The 22274-nt window shown below is 39.6% G+C and overlaps 2 protein-coding genes across 2 annotated transcripts; one reads left to right on the forward strand and one right to left on the reverse strand.

The window, feature by feature from the left end:
* The first annotated feature begins 1241 nt into the window (after nucleotides 1-1241).
* LOC145774721 (integrator complex subunit 15-like) lies at nucleotides 1242-21780 on the forward strand. Its single transcript, XM_082586017.1, has 10 exons — nucleotides 1242-1307; nucleotides 1402-1509; nucleotides 10510-10652; nucleotides 16768-16852; nucleotides 18746-18906; nucleotides 19439-19544; nucleotides 19959-20216; nucleotides 20674-20878; nucleotides 21148-21187; nucleotides 21441-21780. The coding sequence occupies exons 1-10, from the start codon at nucleotides 1242-1244 to the stop codon at nucleotides 21514-21516; spliced, it is 1248 nt and encodes a 415-aa protein (XP_082442143.1). The 3' UTR covers nucleotides 21517-21780.
* On the reverse strand, nucleotides 12508-15133 carry LOC145774720 (uncharacterized). The gene is made up of 2 exons (XM_082586016.1): nucleotides 13995-15133; nucleotides 12508-13815 (listed from the first exon to the last, which is right to left on the reverse strand). Exons 1-2 carry the CDS (start codon nucleotides 15108-15110, stop codon nucleotides 12529-12531), a joined length of 2403 nt encoding a protein of 800 aa, XP_082442142.1. The 5' UTR covers nucleotides 15111-15133; the 3' UTR covers nucleotides 12508-12528.
* Nucleotides 21781-22274: the final 494 nt, after the last annotated feature.

A 22274-nucleotide genomic window follows, 5' to 3' on the forward strand; every position in this document is an offset into this window, starting at 1 on the left:
ACCATTCTAAAGATTGGTGACATTAGCAAGTTGTTTCTGCTAAACTAAGGCACTAATGGTGCCTTAGTTTAGTGCCGATAATAGTGCCGCACTATTATATACAATTTTATAAATTATTTAAAATCTATACGATTAAATTTCATCATTTGTTTATAATGGCCAATACCTTTGTCTTTAATGTGGCTGTATCTGCTGGAATATATAATAAATAGCGGGTGTCAGATGTTTCGTCCCTGAGATGTTTCGGCCCTATAAGACATTGGCTACTTTGGTGGAAAGTGCGAGTGAGTGTGGCAAAACACCACAATTGGTAGTAGCGGCGGAACGGTGTGTACAAAGGGCAGGGACATAATCAACGCGACCTGATCACTCGCTCCTACTGGTAATCCCTTGTTAAGAGGATTCAACCAGTGTAACGCACGTGCGGCCCCGAACATCTAAGAGCATCACAGACCTGTTATTGCTCAATCTCATGTGCCTTAACGCCGCCTGTCCTTTTAAGAATGCCGGTGATCGCTCCTTCGTGGCAGCGCCTGAACAGACGTCAGCGAGCAGCCTGGTATTTACTTTAGCAAGTCAGAGTCTACTTTGTTATCGGAATTAACCAGACAAATCGATCCACCAACTAAGAACGGCCATGCATGACCATTAACCACCCACGGAATCGAGAAAGAGCTCTCGATCTGTCAATACTCGCCGTGTCCGGGCCGGGTGAGTTTCCTTGTGTTGACTCTTGCACTTTCCACAAAAGTACCGTAGTCGATGTCTTGAGGGCCGAAACTTTGGGACAAAACATCTGGCAAGCTTAATAACCACTTACTTGGTGAAATTTTACATGTTGAAACGTATTATCATCAATTGGATGTATTGAAAAGATGGACTAGTTGGAGTAGTTGGTATGGTTAAAAATTACAGCAGATATCACTTCCAGTCAAGAATGCAGTCTTGTATACTGAAACATTTTTAGTCAGCTTTGTTGCATATCATTTTATTTGAGTGGCCTATATATATGCATAATATTGCATATGTCTAGTCTGTGTAATTGTCTAGGACTAGTAATCTTAGCCACCACATTCAAAGAAAGAAGCATGTTGTTATTTGATCATGTCAAACAGATACTGCAAAAATTAACTTCAAATTTGCTTAGTCTGTCAAATTTGGCTATTTATAAAAATATAAAATGCATTTTTGTATTGTAGACAGCAGTATTGCAGTTTGTAGTTTGTTACACTATTGTGCCAATGAATCAAAGGCAGTATACTGCATCAGTTCAAGACATTTTACGTCACTTGGAAAATATTTTCAAGGTTGGTTTATTGTTTTGTTATTTAAATTTTTGTATTGGTATTTAACTTTTTGTGAAAAACAATTTATAAACTCTGTAAAAAATTCTTTTTGCAGAATCAGTCAGGAACATCGCCATCGGGTGTATACAGTCTAGAGAATCTTGTTGCCAGCACTGATAGCATTATCTTCAAGCAAACAACAGATTGGAGGAACCCACTACAGGTAGACTAGGCCTAGTTACAGTCATAGTCATACACACTGGCGCTGACTTATGGAGTTACGGGGTGGCCCACGCCACCCCATAACCGCTGTGGTGGGGTGGCAGCCACCCCGTTTAGGTTACATTGCTTACTGCAAATAAATGTAATTTGAACGGATGTTTAAATCTTTTTTTGATCATTGGTTTTCGCTTCAAGTCAACGTAAAGCAAGAGGTGAACCAATACAGTATTGCGAAGAAAATGATTGTTTTTGTCACAAGCATTATACTCGCGTAACATCAAGCAAGCTACGTGAACGAGTTTTTTCCTTGTTCTTGTTGCGATCGTTTTATTTGTTACTTGTCATAAGTCCAGGCCTCGAAATTCACGGCGGACACGGCGGACATGTCCGCCGTCACAGCATGTGATGTCCGCGGGAAGTACCCTCTAGATCGGTCATATTTGTCCGCCAAGAAATATCGCAGAACCTAGCGATACAAATCGTCATTACATAGCACGAACAACTGTTGCAAGAATATAATTTGCGCTGGGAATGTGATGCGAAAAAGTTAATACTGTATCCCTTAGTTTCGAATTTTACGTTGCTTCAACGATTGATGACATTGAATCAGTGTAACAAAGGTGAATTCTCGCTAAGAATCGATGGGAGTACCGGTACTTCTACACCAATCACGAGCAACTTAGTTCAAGTCTTATGTCACAATGTCTGGCTTTGATCTCCGAGTAATATTGATAAGGCAAGGTTGGTTACAAAGTTAGATTATACGAGTAGGCTAATACAGCAAGATGCAGCAAAACTTATTAAGTTTTGGTATTACAGTAAGAAAGAAAAGGCCCAGGGAAAATTCTGAAAGTGAGAATGAGGGCGATGAACCTATTTACTAGGAAATTTAGTGGTTGTAGACGCATATATTAAAGAAACAACGAATGTAAGGATTAGCTCTGTCAAAGATCACAACACATCGTTTACCCCAAGCCATCAATTTCCGATCGTCAAGGCCATCGACAATATGAGTGACAACGAAACAAATCAAAATTAAGAGGTTGTTTGAAATCGCATATTGTATCGCTAAAGAAGAGCTCGCATTTACGCTTTTCCCTCAATTAACCGGTCTGGAGAAAAGACACAGAATAGATCTCGGTATCACGTATCTTAACGACAAGCAGTGATCTCGTGGAGATTGGCGCGCACTAGGGTGGCCAAAAAAAATGGAAATTTTTTATTTTTTTTTGCACACCCTCTCATTTGAGGAGGATTCATGAAAAAATGACACTGTGAAAATTTGAAGTGAATCCGACAAGAGGAAGTGCTCTCCCACCGACCTCAAAGTTTGCTTTCTTTGGCATAATTCGTCAAAATTCCTTGAATATGTGACGTAATTCTTTTTTGACTTATCTACATTGCAGTTGCAGCATTTTTGTGTAAACCATTGTTTTACTCTGAATTTATGATACAATAAGTGTTTCCACATGCAGAAAAACATAAATAATGCACAAAATAGATCACATTAACAAGCGTTTGGTATGAAACAAAATGCACTAAACTTTAGCTAAAACCGCATAAAAGTATGTTCACCAGTCACGATCGCAACGCTTCAGGTGACAACACATTGCCCAGAAATTGCAAAAGAAATGTTTGTAAAGAGTCAAGCCATTGGTTGACTTTATTGCACTTGTTGGAAGCCGCTTTCTGTGGTGCTCGACCACTTGATAGAGGAGCTGGCGCTGTTGTTCATTTTTTGTATGGACTTCATTGAAGTCAGTAGCTAATTTGACTGCCCGCTCTGCACAATCATTGACGGCTTTGAGATGACGCCAAACTTTGCATGCTTCTTTATAATCATCACGATCACGCCATGTGTCAACAGAAGCAGTGACTCGAAAAGGTTAAGTGAATGCTGTGTTACAAACTGTGCCAAAGAGAGACGTTAAAACTTGACAATTTTGTTTGGGGCAACACGACGAACATCTTCGGGAAATGGGTCTTTCTTAAGAGCATTAACGATTGCCTTCTTTTCATCTGTGTTATTATCACTGAATAAAGGCAGTGCAGCAAGATCCTCACTGATGTACCACAAGCGCAACCTCAACTTTTTTCTGCCACTTGAGAAATTGCATTGTCAACCTCTTTATAATCCTCTGTGAGCTGTGACATTGCTAGGTCATTTGTAGGGGCAGATATTGATGAAGGTGCTGCAAACCAAAAAGTGGCATAGATGGTAGTAGTTAATATTACTTCATCTGCAACTGTACTGCATGCAAGTGGCAGTGTAATCTTATTGACCTTCATCTCGTAGTAGACGACGAAGAACCACACCCCATACAGGCAGCTAACATGGCCCTCAAGAGAGTCAACAAATGGACACCCACTCTATAGTGTTGACTCCCTTGAGGGGCTATGTCAGCTGCCTGTATGTGGTGTGGTTCTACGAGATGAAGATCAATAAGGTTACACTGCCACTTGCTTGCAGTACAGTTCTTGTGAGTGAAAGGTAATATCGCTACCACTGCAAAGACTCACGTTGTTACCAAACTAAAACGCATCCATCAAGAGCATATAGGAGAATCAAAGCACAAAGGGAGGCGAAATTCAGCTTCCCAGCTGACCTCAGAAGCTGACTTCACCCAGAGCTTAAGTGCATTATTTGATATTGCACATGCTAACTGGGAATGCCGCATAACAATACCAGAAGACTGCCAGTTTTTGATAGACCAAGGTGGTGCATGACAGATACTGATGACAACAGAGGACCCAATGCATCGGCAAGCTGCTGCAAAGTATAGAAAGCGCAAAGATGATGAACAGAGACGCAACAGAAATCGCATTGATCCAGTACCATCAAGTGCTGCTGCTTTCTCATCTGAAAATGATTAGCAGATGATGAAGATTCTTCCAGTGACCCACTGTTTGCACCGTAAATCCAAATAACACCAAAACAAAAGAAAACCCAGTAGGAGCAGCCATTACCAAAACGCTGCATTATCGATAATCCACTGTTTAATGCAGCACTGAACAGAACTATAACATCAAGTCGTCAAGCAATGATGATCGTCACTCCTGCTCTTGCTGCAGCTGGAATTGATATAAATGAATTGACAATGTCACATTCCTCTGTCATGAATGCCTCGAAACACCTCACGTGAAAGCCTGGCAGCTGCAGTGCTGCAAAAATTTAAACCAACAGTTACAGTTCCACTTGTTGTTCATTTTCATGGTAAACATTTGACTAATGCCAATGGCACAAAGTGCGAATCTTTGGCCATTGTAGTTTCTGGTATGCATGTTGAGATACTGCTTGGCATTCCAAAGCTGCCTGTTGGAACGGGATCACTAATGGGCCAAAAAGTAGTGGAATTCATACACGAGTTGTAGCAGAGCACTTAGCTGCACTTTGTTTTGACACGACATCAAGCAATACGGGAATCCACACTGGAGCTATCACTGTCATGCAGCAGGCATTTAATCGAAGGCTGCTATTTCTTGCATGCCATGATCTCAAAGTCGTCAATGATTGTGCAGAGCGGGCACTGGGCAGTCAAATTAGCTACTGACTTCAATGAAGTCCTTGCGGAAAATGAACAACAGCGCCAGCTTCTCTATCAGGTGATCGAGCACCACAGAAAGCTGCTTCCAACAAGTGCAAGTAAAAGCCAACTTGCCAACAGCTCCATTAAATAAAATCAATGGCTTGACTCTTTACAAACATTTCTTTTGCTTTTTCTGGGCAATGTGCTGTCACCTGAAGCGTTGCGATTGTGACTAGTGAACATACTTTTATACGGTTTTCGCTAAAGTTCAGTGCATTTAATTTCATACCAAACGCTTGTTAATGTGATCTATTTTGTGCATTATTTATGTTTTTCTGCATGTGGAAACACTTATTGTATCATAAATTCAGAGTAAAACAATGGTTAACACAAAAATGCTGCAACTGCAATGTAGATAAGTCAAAAAAGAATTACGTCACATATTCAAGGAATTTTGATGAATTATGCCAAAGAAAGCAAATTTAGAGGTCGGTGGGAGAGCACTTCCTCTTGTCGGATTCACTTCAAATTTTCACAGTGTCATTTTTTCATGAATCCTCCTCAAATGAGGGGGTGTGCAAACAAAAATAAAAAATTTCCATTTTTTTTGGCCACCCTAGCGCGCACGTCTTTGAAAACCGATGCTATTGAAGCTCTCATCATGCGCATATGTTTGGATGGCCTTGACTGCGCTAATTATAACTCCGAGCCTGCGGTGGTCTCGTGGAATACTGATACTATTTTGGAGAGGCGACCGCATCACGGAGAGGGGAAAAATAATTGTGCTTTTTCTAATGTTTTGTTTATTTATTTCGTCACTTTCGCTCACATGATGCGCAAAAATAAACCTAAAGAAAAAAGCCTAGTGAAACTTTGCACATCAGAAAATAGTAGTGTTACGCGTTAGTGTAGAAGTTTTCCGACTCTTGCCCAGAGCATTGTGACGCAAGAAGCCACACGACCTCGTTCGGTGGAAGTTAATCAGTTATGCGGCGTATTATTTTTGTATTAATTATTTGCATCAGACACAAAAAGTTCATAGAATTCAATTTTTAACAATCATCATATTATTATCATCATCATCATGTTTAGTAGCTACACGTCGTCAAGCGCACGTCGTTGGTCTGATGAAAGCTTTTCAGAGTGACATCGCTGAAATTTTAAAAAGCCTAAACCGTAGCTATGGTTCTCAAATGGCGAAGACTTATCAAGATAAAGGGATAAAGTATGACGATCGACGTTAAAACTGGAGTGTCCGCCGTGAGACTTAATTTGTCCGCCGAGATAGCTTCTCAGACCGGACACGTTTGTCCGCCGTCAACAAAAACGAATTTCGAGGCCTGTAAGTCATTGTTACATTTGTTAGGTTTACAATGGGATTTATTAATCAATAAAATACGTATATACTTTCCATTGCCTCTCTCAAAAATCTTTTTTTTGAAAAATTTTAAACTGCTCATAATATCGCTATAGGGTCATTCCAGCTCAATTCACCCAGTGCTGTTAACACCACCATCACCGATTTACATCAAATTTGGTTTGTGGTTAGGTTTTGGGCAAAAACGCATAAATATTAAATTTTATCAAAATCCGGCCAGTGGTTTTGGAGATATGGCCCTGTGAAATTTCGTATTTTGGGGGAAAATGGGGGTACCCGGCTGATTTCAAAATGCCATTTCTCAGCAACCACTGGGTGTATTTTAATGAAATTGGTGTCATTTTGCAGGAAATTGGTCAAGGATTTCATTTCTGTGGTTAATTTTCAAAAATAAGCATGTTTGGGGGTAATGACCTTTGCTTTGACCTTGACTTTGACCCTGTGAATCACGTGATACAAAAAACTTGTCTACATGAAAAATATTCCTTGATACCATCTCTATAACATATGAAAAAATGGGAGAGGTAATATTTTTAGTTTAGCCATAGTTTTCATTCAAAGAGGACGATATCTGTGAAATTTTTATAAAATCCGGTTAGCTTAAACCTTATATTGTAGAATAAGTCTTGCTGCTCTTGCAACAACAGTGTACCAGCTTCATTTTTAATAATCAGAAATCAATTTCGCCATACTGTTATAGCATAGTCAGTCTGATAAGGTATATCGTTATCCATAGGCGCCGAGTTTTCAAAATAGCTGGGCGGGCGAACACATACTGTCACATCATGAAGGTTATTTTGTGCGTTTTTCAAAAGGGCGATTTTGCTAGGTTGTTGGGCTAGCCTAGTTTTACATTTAAGTCTATGTCTCCTCTAACACAATTTGGAAACAAGTAATAAATATAATTGGTACGCAACAACGTCTGGTCCAGGTAATTCAGTTCCGCATATTTTTTGTGATTGGTATGTGCGCCTGTGCGGGTTGCGGGACGAAACTTGCGAGTTTAATATCATGACATGCTTATGCAGCATCTCCTTAGCTGTGATGAAATACCAGAAAATGTAACATACCAGCAATGGATTAGTACAGATCGGGCTCAATTGATCACATTAGTTCAATCAAAAACTGAATTCACAGAAAAGCTTTCATATCAGATTATGAAATTGACAAGACATAGTTAGTTACACTGCTAAGGCACAACATAAGTATATGAACAATTTGAAGACAACCATAAAACCGAAAACTGAAATCATTGTTCAAGGTGACTTTGCAGAAAATTACTCTTATGTAGTACAAGATGAAGAGCAAAGCTTCCACTGGGATAATAGGCAGGCCACTTTACATCCGTTTATTGCATATCGTCGACTGGCAGATGGATCACTTGAACACAGAAATGTATGCATCATAAGCGATATCATGGAACACAACACCTACACAGTTTATGCTTTTTTACAAGTATTTATTGATTATTTGAAAGCTGAATTTTTGAAAACTTGAAAAAATTTATTATTTTACAGACGGCTGTGCTGGCCAATACAAGAACAAGTCAAATTTCATCAATTTATGTAATCATGTCAAAGATTTTAGCATCAGGGCAGAATGGCACTTTTTTTCTACTTCGCATGGAAAGAGTGCATGTGATGGTATAGGGGGACAGTGAAGCGCCTCTTAAAAAAAGGCAAGTTTACAAAGGCCTTACAGTGACGCTATCCTTACTACCGAGTCAATTATGACATTTTGCAAAGCTAACATACAAGGAATTCAATTTTTCAATGTCAAGCCTGACCGGTATGAAGCTTGCACAGAAAAATTGAAAAAAAGATTCTCGTTGGCAAAGACAATAAAAGGAACACTAAAATTCCATAGATTTGCTCCGATTTCTGAAACAAAGCTATTTGCATACAAACTCAGTGCTCAAAAAAATCTGCCTGAAATAGTGTCAGTGACAGGAGGGAGAGATGAAGACCTTGCACTTGAAGCATTGAATGAACCTATCAACATCGCAACACAGACACATGTGTGCTGTATATATGATTATGAACCGTGGATAGGTTTGGTGGAAGACATTTCTGATGAGTTTGGAGACTATCATGTAAACTTTATGCATCCTCATGGTCCAGCCAGAATCTTATACTGGCCTACCTCTGCTGATAAATGCTGGATCGATATTAATAACATTGTTTGTATCATTGAAACTCCTTCCATGATTGCATCTGGCAGATGTCGTTACACTATTTCCAAAAACGATACAATTAAACTTCACAGATTGTGTAGTCAGCTCAGTGATTGCTGTCCATGGAAAACTTTCAGAACCTAACATTTTGTCTGTTGTGTCTGGACTAAACTGTGTCATTTAACTCATTTTTATGCAGTATTAATTGGGTGCGTTTATGTATTACATCATCAGAATTTGAAATATTTTACCCCCTCCCCCATTTGCCATCATTTCCCAATGTTATAAGCTTATTTTACAAAAAAAAAAACACCCCTCATCATCATTTTGGACTCATTCTTTCTGATGATGCAATGTGCATATTGATATCGTTCCATTTGTACATACCATACTATTTTTGAAAGTGATTTTAAGAAAATTTGTTGAAAAATTATGAGACATGCAAACTTTGAGTGAAAACTATGGCTAAAATAGAAATATTACCTCTCCCATTTTTTCATATGTTATAGAGACAGTGTCAAAGAAGATTTTTCATGTAGACAAGTTTTTTGTATCACGTGATCCACAGGGTCAAAGTCAAGGTCAAAGCAAAGGTCAAAAGGTCATTACCCCCAAACATGCTTATTTTTGAAAATTAACCACAGAAATGAAATCCTTGACCAATTTCCTGCAAAATGACACCAATTTCATTAAAATACACCCAGTGGTTGAGGAGAAATGGCATTTTGAAATCAGCCGGGTACCCCCATTTTCCCCCAAAATACGAAATTTCACAGGCCCATATCTCCAAAACCACTGGCCGGATTTTGATAAAATTTAAAATTCATGCTTTTTTACCCAGAACTCACACACAAACCAAATTTGAAGAAAATCGGAGGTGGTGGTGTTAAAAATTTCATTTTTTTTGGGTGATTTGATGTGGAATGACCCTATAAATTATGACAGCTATAAAATACTTGGAAACAAAATTATCTCGATGATTGATGGCTCCACCCCCTAAATGAATAAATGAATTTATCTATTTTCAAATTTCATTAAAAAAATGCAATTTTCAAAACTTTTTGAGTTTTATTTGAAAAGTGCACTTAGTAAAGTAGGCCTAGCAGTTTTATCATAATGTTCTGCAAATTTACATGTTTACATGTAACAATATTAAAAACAGATTTTTGTTTCAACTCTGTCGCAACTGCTTGATCTATTTGCAAGCAATGAAACAATTTCATTAATGCTTTCAAACATGGTCTGCATTGTGAAAATATACTTTTCGTTGCCTTCCACCACCTGCGAGGCAGAGCGATTGTTTAGTGCACTCAGGCGCATAAAAACCTATTTGCGATCTACCATGATGCAACAGCGATTGAACCACATCCTAATTTTAAATGTTTATCAAGCTAAAGCTTCACGGTTACAACTTGACCAGTTGATTAACAGTTGGATTGACAGAGCTGCTGTTCGCAAAAATACCTTAGCCAAATGTTAAGTGTGAGAGCAGCAACGTAACAATAAAATTCACGACATACTTCCTGTGCTTTGTTTTAAAGTTGCTTTGTAAATTATTGAGCTACAAAGCAGGTGTGAAAAGACAATTGCATCTACGAAACACGCTTAGTAAAAATCAAACAAAAACATGCAGGTTGAAAGTTTTTATGTTGCCATATTGTGCTATCCGCCACCCCGTGCAAAAATAAAAGTGGCGCCTATGGTCAATGGTCATACACATATAGTCTACTGCTGCAAGCCTGCAACTATAATAATAAGCTACATGCGCAACATTGGAATTTAATAGTTTCAGGTTGTGAAATGATAGATATATATGACGTTGTACCACATTGAATATGCACAGGCATTGCTTAGCATCTAAGTACGGTGTTGATAATTTATATTCCCCATCGGGCCATCATAAATATACTTTTATTTTTATAGTCTCAGTTTTTATCTCCACTTGAGGAACTGGAATTAGCAGATGAGCTGTGTTTATATCTTCAAGAACAAAAGCATGAATATGTTCGTTATAGGGTGTTTGAAACGTTGTTTTCCACAGCAAGAGAAAATGCTTTAGCCTACAGGTAAACATGCACTAAAATGTGATAGCAGATTGTTATAGATTTTTTTTCTTACATTTCCCTGGCATTTTGTTTTAAGTATTCAAATCACCAAGACATAAAAAACAACTATTCTAGTCATTGAGTGAGCTACTCATTATTTTTGCTTGTCGATAGATGTCTTGCCAAGACAGTCGCATACTTTGAAGATGTCTTGAGCATCATGCAAATGTTCTCATCACTTGGCCACACTCTGATTTTCACATTGTTAATGTTCCACTATTATATATATATGTATATATATTAGGGTGGCTCTTATTTGGCAAAAAATGAAAAAAAATTGAATTTTGTGTGGGACACCCTTTTAAAAGGTGAGGTTGTAAGAAAAAATAACACCTGTAAAAAATTTTTGAATTTCAAATTGATTTAGAGGTGGCCCTCCCCCCCTAAAGTTTTGCGCCCTCCTCCAAAATACAAAACCTGCATATCTCAAAAACTGCTTGAGCTAGAGATACGGTTTTTGTGTCAAAAGATGCAGAAAGCATGATTTCCTATCTGCTTTCTGAACAGTGATTGCGTCTATCTTGAGTAGAAAAGCAGTTATTTAGAAAAAACCTGTTTTCGGTATTCTAGCACTAAAACAGTGCTAAACAAGTATTGTGGCCCAACCTATTCAATTAACAAAGTTCATAAACTAACCTGTAAAACTGGTAAAGCAATAAACGAAATAAGTATTCTTTAACTTTTATGCATTCATGCATAGCTAAAATAACCGTTTTTTATCATATTCCTTGGAGAAACTCCTGAGCGTGGAATCCGCTTTCCAGCTTCAGGTGCTATGCATCGCACTTGTTGGATGGCGAAGGCGATTTATGCAAAAAGCTTGATTTGCATTCATGGTATCTGTCCGAAGAAATGGTTGGACTAGCCTTGTTTGACTCTTGATTGTCTGTGGAAAGTAAAAAGCTAATGGTGGCAACCATGTTAGATGAAACAGGAGAACGTCCACCAAGGAGACCAAGCATCAAAGTAGATGCGTTTCTTAGCAATAAGGGTCTAGAACAGTATTACACCTCTAATTCAAAATGGCTTCTTCAGCTGTTGGGTGAAGATGAAGCAATAATTATACTTTCAAAGGATCTTGCTCATTGGACTGAAGATGGTGCATTTATTCAAGCTTTACACATGGCGAAGGGACTTTCAGTAGTGAATGACAGAGCAGAGAGAGGAGTTGCTCTAAGTCTAATCCAGGATTTTAACAAAATCTTAACTGAAGATGAGCCACAACTTCAGTTTCTTTTGCAAGTTGTTACTGAACACAGGAAACTGTTTCCAAATTCCAACAAGAACAATATTGTCGATTCTTCTTCGTTTAAACCTTCTTTGTTACTCCAGGGGTCAAGGGCTCTGTCTTTTACCACTCTTGGGCAGTGGCGATACGGTTTAGATTAGGCTGGGCCAAAAAAGGGGTTATTTTCAAGAATTTATAGTACAAGGTTGTAAGTTACCTAAAAGTTGTGAATGGGTATCAGGAACAAACCCATGATAAAATTTTTATTTTTACATGACATCTTACGGTCAGACAGTCCGTTACCATAGCAACCGTTTCCGGCAAGACAACAAATTGCCTAAATTGATGATTTCTCAGGCTGTGAATGACCGTCAGGGCTCATGTTGGCATCAAAATATGTAGAAAAGACAGCCAAAGAGCATTGAACATATACACAATGTCTGTGAAACAATTAATTCCGCTTTTAAATAAAAAAAAAACATATTTTCTTCGCATTTATGGTCAATTATTGTACAAAATTACAATTAGTTATCTCGAAATCTACCAATGGAAGTCAATTACTTCTAAGTAACATCAGTAAGTTACACACTCATACAATAAACACTCATATTAGTCCCAACTGTACGAAACGGAGGCCAGTGACTTTTTTGTCACAACCTCAGTTGACGTTGCCAGTCCATGCAGCTTCTCTCGGACACCCTTCACAACTCTGTATAGTGCCTGAAGCTGCTCTTCTGATTTGGGGGCCTTGTTTGTGTTCAAATCTGTGGCGAGTCCTAGTGCTCGCTCTGCTGCATCATTGACAACAGGGAGGTTGGCCACAACTTTCTTGCCACGACGGTAGTTATCTGAGGTGGTCCATTGTGCAACAGGGAGCTTGACAAAGTTGGAGTCAATACCCAAGAGCTCAAACATGCTCCAAGAGTCATGTCCAATGAAGTTATTGAGGGCTTTACTGCCCAATTGATGTGAGGCTGGCATCTCCTGTTTTCTTGTCTGTGGACTGTCTGTCGCGTCATGGTACCTCAGCATAGCCTTTCTCATAGTCTGTTTGTCAGATGATGTACGGTCCGAGAACAGTGCCAAAGGGACCAATCTCTCTGAGAGATACCACAAATGGTTTTGTAGCTTCTGTCTGGCTGGAACGACAAAGGAGAGAAATTTGGCAGGCCACTTCCTTGGGTCCTTGCTGATACTGGCCTCTGCCTTGAGGAGGTTCTTCATTAGTGCCAGGTCATTTGATGGTGCATCGGCAGCACTCGTGCATGTTAACCATGCTTTCGTGTAGAAGATTGCCAAGAATACAGCAAGACTGGTGATGTCTTCCAATTCTTCGGGTGTATATACATCCCCAAGCTGGCATCGGAAGAGTGCCACCTTAAACGTGTACAAAGTCTTGCTAATCCAACGGGCGTGGTGGAATGCCCCAGGCGCTTTGATGGTGATGGATCTCCGACTGGCAGGGACGGTCCCTCCAAGAAAAAGAAGTGTTAGTTCTGCCAACTCCAGGTAGTCATGTCGCAGTGTCTCCTTGGTGCTTTTCTCAATCCATGTCTGAAGGAAGGTGATGGTGTTATGTATATAACCTGTCAACTCTCTTTGTGGAGCAGTCACCTCGACCAATGTGTAGTTGTTGTGGTTCAATTTGCTCCAATTGTTCACCAGTCGCTTGAACAGTTGTTCATTAGGTCCTGTGGTTGGGCCATACACAATTGAGCAAGATGCCCCCCCAATCAACTCATGGATGTGGTGTCTACATGCCAGTTGCAGAAGACTTCTACCAAACTCTGTTTCCAGTCTTACAACAACTCCACTCCAGACCCCAGAGTTCACTGCAGTTGTATCAAAGACAAGAGCACCTATCCGGGATGTGTCCAGTGTATGGTCATTGAGGACCTGGAAAGAAAATAAATAGAAAAGAAATAACACACGCTAATATACAGTTAATCAATGAATGAGCATTTGTTATCATTATTTATTACACGACCAGTAATCAACGAAGCGAAGCTGAGTCATAAATAGCGATAATAACAATGTGAGTGAGTTAATAAGACAAAAAAATACTGAATAATCACCTGAATAATCTTTGCTGCCTCATTTTCAGCAGTTGACCTCCCTTCCATCCCAACAATTGATAGTAGAACTTCCTGGCCATCCATCCCTGTCAGTATCACTGCCACTCGTTCCATGTCCTTGCCCACATGCGTTAGGGACTTGATCAGCTTCCCATCCCAGTGTAGTGCATACATCTTGGAAGTGATATCGCCAAGTTGCCACTTAGTAATATCTGCCGCCTTCTCAAGCCTTGCAGACTGTCTCCTCCTTCCCGTTGTGTTCACAGACAGGTTGTACTGCTCAAGTTTCTTCCCTCCATCTTTACGAAATACAGCAGCCAATTCTGTCACCGCCCTATTCGAGATTGCGTACTTGTCAGCAATGAAGCAGGCCTCCATAGGAACACCTTCCATCTTCTTGCTGACCTTAGGGAGTGACACAGAAACAGTGTGCATTGGTATCTCAGTGGAATCTTCAGACTCAGGGTTGTCACTTTCTTCTACGGCATCTGCACTATGGGAAGCAGTGGCAGAGCGTAGAAATTCCTTAGCTTTTCTCTCCTGCGCTGCCTGCTGATCAAGAAACTTGCGCTTCTGCCTTTTTGCTACTTTCTTATCGCGTGGGCCCAGAGTTGCAGTGCGAGTAACCCCACGTACACCTTCTAGGTACAACCAGTCTTCCTTATCTGCCTGGTCTTGCTTCTCCAGCTGTTGTTTTGCTGCCAGTCTCTTCTCAAACTCGTGTTGAACAACCCAAAACGTCTGCCTCGTTTTTGCCAAAAACTCCTCCCTTTTCTTGGTCTCTGTATTTATTATTCTATTCCTCTGACTCTTCCTTAGTTTGTACTCCTCAATAACTGCAAGGATCATCTGCTCTATCGCTTGCCATGATTTAAGGATAATACCAGTATTTACCCACCAGTCCTGCAAGTCCTTTGTTACAAGTCTGGCGGCATCCAATGTACTAGACTGAAGATGGCTGGCTTGCTGTAGTTGCCTATGATACCCATGGTACTGAAGAAGAACCTGCTCCCCTGTTGGTGGGTAAGGGCCAGTGAATCCATGGTTTCCTGGTACACTAAAGATGGGGGGACACTTGTCAAAGTGCCACAGCAAGGTTTTGGTTTTGGTATTCATGGTTTTGGAAGTGAGAACCAGCAATTAGAAAACAAATATGGCTATTATCACAAAAGTTTGAATTTTATACACAAAATCTGAAACAAAATTGAGTTTTTTGCAAATATTTTCTATTGAATTGTATCACACCTACCGTCTAGTTGTCATATCATCTTTGGCTTGCATATCTGCATAATTTGGTACCAGCAGCATCTCTGAGGGTCATTCAAAGCGTGATAAATCTTTATTTTAGGCATTTTGTGTGGTTATCGATAGTGGTTTCTACGGTAACGGACTGTCTTACCGTAAGACTTCAATTTTTTTTTATCAAATTTACATTTTTGTGTTCCTGGCACTCACTCACAACTTTTAGGAAACTTACATTAAATTCGGAACAACTTGGTTTTTTTGGCCCAGCCTAGTTTAGATGCTTGAGCAAGTGTCGAGCAGCAATCCTTTGATTCGTCCATTTATCCATTGATTCGTCATCCAGTTCAAGCAGACCACGCACCCCATTTGGCGCAGTTACAGATGGTGTGGTCTGTGGTTTGTTCCTCTTTGCCACACTCACAGATTGCGGATGGAGCCATCCCCCATTTGTGCATGTTGGAGCGGAATAGTCTGACTCCTGTAGGCTAGCCCAGTACGCAGGCGGTTGAGCCGCACCCAGGCCTTCCTTGGCAAATTATGCATTCCGGTTGGATGGGGGCTGGTGTCGGAGATACAACTTTAGAGTCTTGAGGAGTTCTTCTTCCACTCTGAGCTCCATTTGTTGTCCTCCCAGGTAGTCGCGCTGATGGATTGGTCTTCAGCGGTTTTCATCAGGAGTTGTGCATCACATACAAATGGGTGTCTCGATTTCAGTTGCCGAGGATGCTCGATTGCTCGCTCATAGACTCATAGAGACTTGAGTGGAGCAAGTGGTTGGGGTTCGTAGTGCGGCGAGAAAGAGACAGGATGGCTTCTTCGCGACGAAACTCAGTTGGTTGGTTGCCTGCAAGGACAGGGAAATTGTCCGATGGTGTAGGTCGCAGACATCCTGTCACGATACGCAAGGCAATATGTAAAATATTGTCGATAATATCGCTTCTTCCAGTACTGACCAGAATTACATTTTGAAATGAATATTGTTACCAGTGTTCCCTCTAAGGTGCAAAAATTAAGACAAAAAAACGAAATTTTGTAGACGGTTTCGTGGTCACAAAAAAGGTTGTAAAATCAAGATTTGGTCAAATGCGTTTTTTCTAAATAACTGCTTTTCTACTCAAGGTAGATGCATTCAATGTTCAGAAAGCAGATAGAAAACCATGTTTTCTGCATCTTTTAACACAAAAACTGTATCTCTAGCTGAAGTGGTTTTCGAGATATGCAGATTTGGTATTTTGAGGGAGGGCACAGAACTTTAGGGGGGGAGGGCCACCTCTAAATCAACTTCAAATTTAAAAAAAATTTGCAAGAGTTATTTTTTCTGACAACCTCACCACTTGAAAGGGTGTCCCAAGCAAAATTCAAAAACTCAATTTTAAGAGCCACCCTAATATATATATATTATATCATACCTTGATAAAAACTTCATTGAAATTTAATTTGGTTATAGAGATTACTAGTATTTGCTAAAATATCTAGTCAGTGACAAATCTTTTTTTGTTATTTTTAACTTTTAAGTTTTTCTTTGCAGAAAGGAGATTTTATGCCGGCTGGTATCACTTGGAGTCGTATCTAGATCGGGAGCTGTTCTGGAATGTGCAGCACTATGGATGAAAGTAAGTTGCTGTTTTGCACGTTGGCACTTAGCTATTTTTTGTTTTGTTGATAAAGCGATGTGCTAAGATACAAAAAAGCCTAATCAATACTCAATAGGCAAAATTTTGTTGATAACAATTGGTGAAACGGGTCTGCTACTATTCGGTGAGTCCGATTCGGTGAGTCTGATTCAGTGAGTTCCTAACCCTAACCCTTAACCCTAAAACGGCAATGATAATTAGGCTACGGTACCCGATAATTAAAAAAAAAATTAAAAATTCACTAAATAGGGATCGGACTCACCGAAACGGGCCATTTCTGGGTGAAACACGGCGTCTATCGCTGACAATTCTTGCTACAATTGGCTGCCGAGAAACATAGTTAATTGGATGGTCTAAAAGGCTAGCCCGGAAGCCACATCATTTTAAATCGCAATCAAGATTTAATATCAATAATTAATAATCTCATTAATAAACTGCCATGAGAACATTTTTTCATGAGGGGGTTTGATGCACCCTAATTTATGGCCGCAAACTTTTATATATAATTTATAGTTTATTTTCATTGCACTGTATTATGTTAAATGCCTTGTGGTTGCTAGCAATGCTAGGCCTTGTGCTGATAGTAGCCACTTAAACATAACAATTCCCTGTAGGACCCGATGACATCGCCAACCAATCAGAACATGTTTGTATATACCATCCAATTGTGACTTTTCTAGCATTCAGCCAGAGAGTTGCTTCTGCTTTGTACTTTGTTTGGTAATTACAGAAGAAAATAAGTTACATATAGTTTGATGGCAACCGGAAAGCAACTTTCTAAAAGGTACCATTAAAAAATCCCCTTTGAGCAACAAAGGAAAAAGGCAAATAATAGCTAAACTATAATAACTCATCGGTTGCCACTGGCTGACTTGCCGCTGAGGGTTAGGGCGGTGGTAGTCATTGCATTAACGTGGGTTTGATTCCCACCAGCCACCACTATTATGCTCTTTTTTCTTCCGTATGTAATTACCAAACAAAGTTCGAAGGGGATTTTTTAATGGTACCTTTTCGAAACTTGCAACCGGGAACCCTCTACGCCAAGCTGTGGATGACGAAACGTTGACTGAAGTGTTTCTCTGCAGTCGAGTGTAGCAAAAATTGACAGTGATAGACACGTGTTTCACCCATGAGGCTGGGCTCATCAGTATCGTACCACTATTTCAGGGTATGCTACTATTTGGTGAGTCCGATTCGATGAGAGCCCTATTCGGTGATTTATTTGAATTTTTTTTTAAAATTATCGGGTACCGTAGCCTAATTATCATTGCCGCTTTTACATCGTTTTAACGTCGCTAAACGTCGAAATAAGACCCTAACTCGTAACCCTTCACCCCTAACCCTTATCCCCTAACCCTATAATGACAATGATAATTAAGCTACGGTACCCAATAATTTAAAAAAAAATCACCGAATAGGGCTCTCACCGAAAAAGGCTCTCACCGAATAGGGAACTCACCGAAACGGGCCATTCCGAGTATTTCATGCTACATAGTTCTCAACCGCTGCTTTTGACCAGTCAATTGAATCCTTACCTCTGTGGGAAGAAAACAACTAAACGAAGCGTCGCCAAGGATATGCACAGTTAAGAAAGAGAGATCTTCCTGGCGACAGCACTACCTGACTACTCACTATCTGACTACTCACTATATTATAGTTATAGAACATCAAACATTGTGTTTCGCTAGCCGTACCGGTGTAGTCGTCACGCATCTTTTAATGTTAGGCTTGTTTATTAAACACCATACCAAACACACAACAAAGTTACAAGAAACCACACTCTTCCATTTTCAAAGATTTATTTCATCTTGAATAAAATTTCTTAGAAATGTTAAAACAGCTTGCCAGATTATTTATGAAAATTATTTTCAGAGTTGCGATAAAGAACATGCTATCCATCTGACAACATCCTTGGTCCACGATTACTGTTCGTTGCAAGCGAATGGCGCAGAAGAGCTGAAAGCTTGTCGGGAGATAAGCCCACGATTTTGCTGTGTGTTTATAAATGCTCTCACTTCAAAGTACAGGATGTTGTAAGTACATGTAAAGAAAATAGTTCCCAAACTTTCTGACAAAGACCAATTTGTTCAAGTTGCTTACCGCAACTTTGCAAGATATAATCTCAACCTAAGATTACTCTAGAAGTATTGTAACCAAGATGTCTAGTTTTGAATTTCTTGCAGTCTAACAATCATCATTCAATATTGCAAATCCAAGAGCAGTTATTTAGGTTGTGTTTTTGACTCTAAATATCTGGAATAGAGGGTATGAAGCTTTGTTGAAATTACTTGGCTCGGTGATGGATAAGCGCAAGTTGCGATAAATTCAGAAGTTACAGTTGTGTTCTGTGGTTACATCACCAAGCAGCATATTGAATGCTTAGATGCTGCTTTTATTTCGTATCTAAACATATTATATATAGACACATATATAAGACATATGCAATTTCTTTCGTTATCAACATTTTCCGGCACACATCATAAGGTTCTGCAATCTGCATGCTTGTTTGTGCACCTTATGAAGCTGCGCACAGACAACCCAATACGATCTCGTTGTTCAATGCAGAACCGAAGGCAACAGGCCTGACACCTGGCCATGTAAGTCACTGCTCGATGTTGTCCAGTGTTGGCTTATGGAAGATCCTGCGCTGTGCTTCACAACTGCAACACAGGTTTTTGTACTTGTTTGATTTTTTTTTTTATTTAGTCATGAAGTAAATAGGAAAGTCTAGTCTAGTCAAAACGTTTGCTGAACATGAGTTCAGTATCTACATTTTAGGCTCTTTATTTTTTGTTAGATTAACCAGGCGTTCCAACCATTTTGCTACTAAATAAGACTAACTTGTATAAACTTTCGGAAAGTTAGCAGATGTCGGCATGATATCCGCTGCACAATTTCTTCTTTGTAGATTGTTTGATTTGTTTTTTACATGCTTTCGGGGATCACCAAGGTTCACCCTTTCAACATATAGTGCGTTTTGTCTTTTGTAAAATAACTAAACCATATATGGATTTTTCTTAAGTAGGCTAGTGAATTAAATACTTAAAGTCTGCATATTGGCATATACGTAATTATTGTTCTTCAGATGGACAAACTGTGGCGAACGGTCATCAAGGCGACGCAGTCCATGCCTGATAGTTTGTCCTTGACCCCGCTAGATGGCTTAGCACAGTGGTGCGTCAAGTCCCCTTTTGCCCCACAGTCTCTGCAATCTTCTGGACGGCCGACATGCGAAAGCCCCTCCAAAGGGGAGTCAGCGAGTGCAAGTTCATACACTGAATTGCATTCAAAGCTACATTACGCTTTTTTGAAATCCCTTCTTACTTCAAAACCTGCTCTCAAGGTAACATTTAGCTTCAAAGATGAATTGTTTAATGTAGAAACTTAAGTGATTGTTCGTTGTTAGGTTTATTGCCCGAATTCAAAAGTAATATAGGAAATCGAGTATTCCATTTTTAACTGATGCGAGCAAGAAACTAAATTTTCAAACTGGAAGTTTGTCGGTTTGGGTTCCATTCACTCCCTAGCGATTGAGTGTTTAGCTTTGATCTATGAAATAGCGTAATTAGTCCATGTGGAACAGTGGACCTTTACATGTATGTACAAAACAATTTTTGTAATAACATATTGTGTCGCGACAGCACTTGGTGTGGATTCATGAGCTAATGTGTTTGTTGTTCCACATGGCTTTTGTCTGTAGCTTATCCCATTCCAACCCACAATTTTTTAGCTCTTACTTGATTATTCATTTAAAAAAAAACGTTAATGGCAACATCGTAGCAAACTTCACTTTGTTTCAGGCAATTGCGAAAGGAGCCGTGCTTGGGAACCCAGAGTTGCAGATGTGGACCAAGAACCAAGTCCATTCCCTGATAGGTGACCTAATGGTAGCCTGCAGCAGTGACATGACTGCACAACCTGGCACACCAGCTGAAACCGCAGTGGACAGGTTTTCACAGATTTCACAAATAGCGATGGCGATGCGGGTACTCAACTGCACAAAGGGTACGCTCTCGTGTCTATCAGCCTTCATATTTTGTGGTTATATGGCTGGAAAGTATAAAATCTTATGCTTTGTGTTGTATCAAATTGGACATTCGCGGGAAATTGGTGGAGACGCTGTAAAATTATTCAGTGACTTCTTCTGATTGTTCCGCTGCTTAATTGTACAGGATGCTCAAAGTTCGACCATCAGCTCAAAGTTGTTTTGTGTTTAACGGCATTCTGTTATCGAACATCACAGTGACCTGCAATAAAGTTAATTTATGTTTCAGATCAGTTTCAAAGTCTTTCTGATCCACTCCCAAAAACCAGGTACCTTTTATAAAATGTGATACTTTTAAGTTTGCGACTTTTCGTGCGCCGGTCACACTCATTGTTACTTAAACCGATCAGCTTTCAATCTTGGACAGCTGGAATTTTGATAGCTTTTCATATTTTCATGTAGCTAATTCACCGAATTAGATAACTAGAATTATCTAGTCTGTCAGCTGCTACTAGCTTCCTGTTTGATGGAATATGTGATTTTGTTTTCTGAATAAGCGTTGAGCATATTTTGTTTGTATAGGTTGCTCGACTTGGTTGCGTATGGAATGAAGTCTAGATCTGCTGTAGATGAGCCGTCAATGGACACCGGATATTGAATTTCCTGAATACTGTTACCAGGCGCCGACAGTGCTGGTGGCTGTCCGTAGAAGTGTGTAAGGTATGTCCTGGTGGACCACTGTTTCTGAGGTCGGTTATCTCCTGCTTCGCCTCACATGCTGAACAATGGCGTTCAATGGATATCCATTCCTTGCGCATGTTGTGAACTCTTGAGGCTTTGGAGTCACCAATTCACCAATACTTCAGCAATCGTGTGCACTGATAGATAAGAGACTCGCCATGACTCACTGGCACGGAGAGTGCACCGGTTTTGTTGTAAAACATTCTCCTCCATAGCCCTCGTTACCTCGTCATTGATTGACATGGGATGTTACAAATGAAGAATGGATACTGTAAGTCATGTTATGTGACGGTAAAGCCTTTCATGCAATCTGTATTATTGCATTACACAATCAAAAAGCTGCAGTTGAGCAATTTGTTTCCATAGATTTTCACTCAAAGAAACATATTGGATTTCTACCCACTATCTATGTAACTAGTTGTTGCTATTTTTTAATATTTGCTTTAATGCTGAATTGCACAACACTTTTGTGCAAAGGTAGAGGAAAGCGGGGCATTGAAAACAATTTAGTCAAAAGGTAACAATTATTCACGAGTTTTTTGTTATACAAAGTGTGATATCATAAAACAGATTGAAAACGATTGAGATGGAATTTAAGTCTCGTTATAAAATTTAAATGTTAACAAGTTGCGCAGTTATAACATAAACAAAAATAAATCAATAACCTTGCTTTGC

Source organism: Aplidium turbinatum, chromosome 7 (genome assembly GCF_918807975.1).
Source record: "Aplidium turbinatum chromosome 7, kaAplTurb1.1, whole genome shotgun sequence".
NCBI lineage: Eukaryota > Metazoa > Chordata > Ascidiacea > Aplousobranchia > Polyclinidae > Aplidium > Aplidium turbinatum.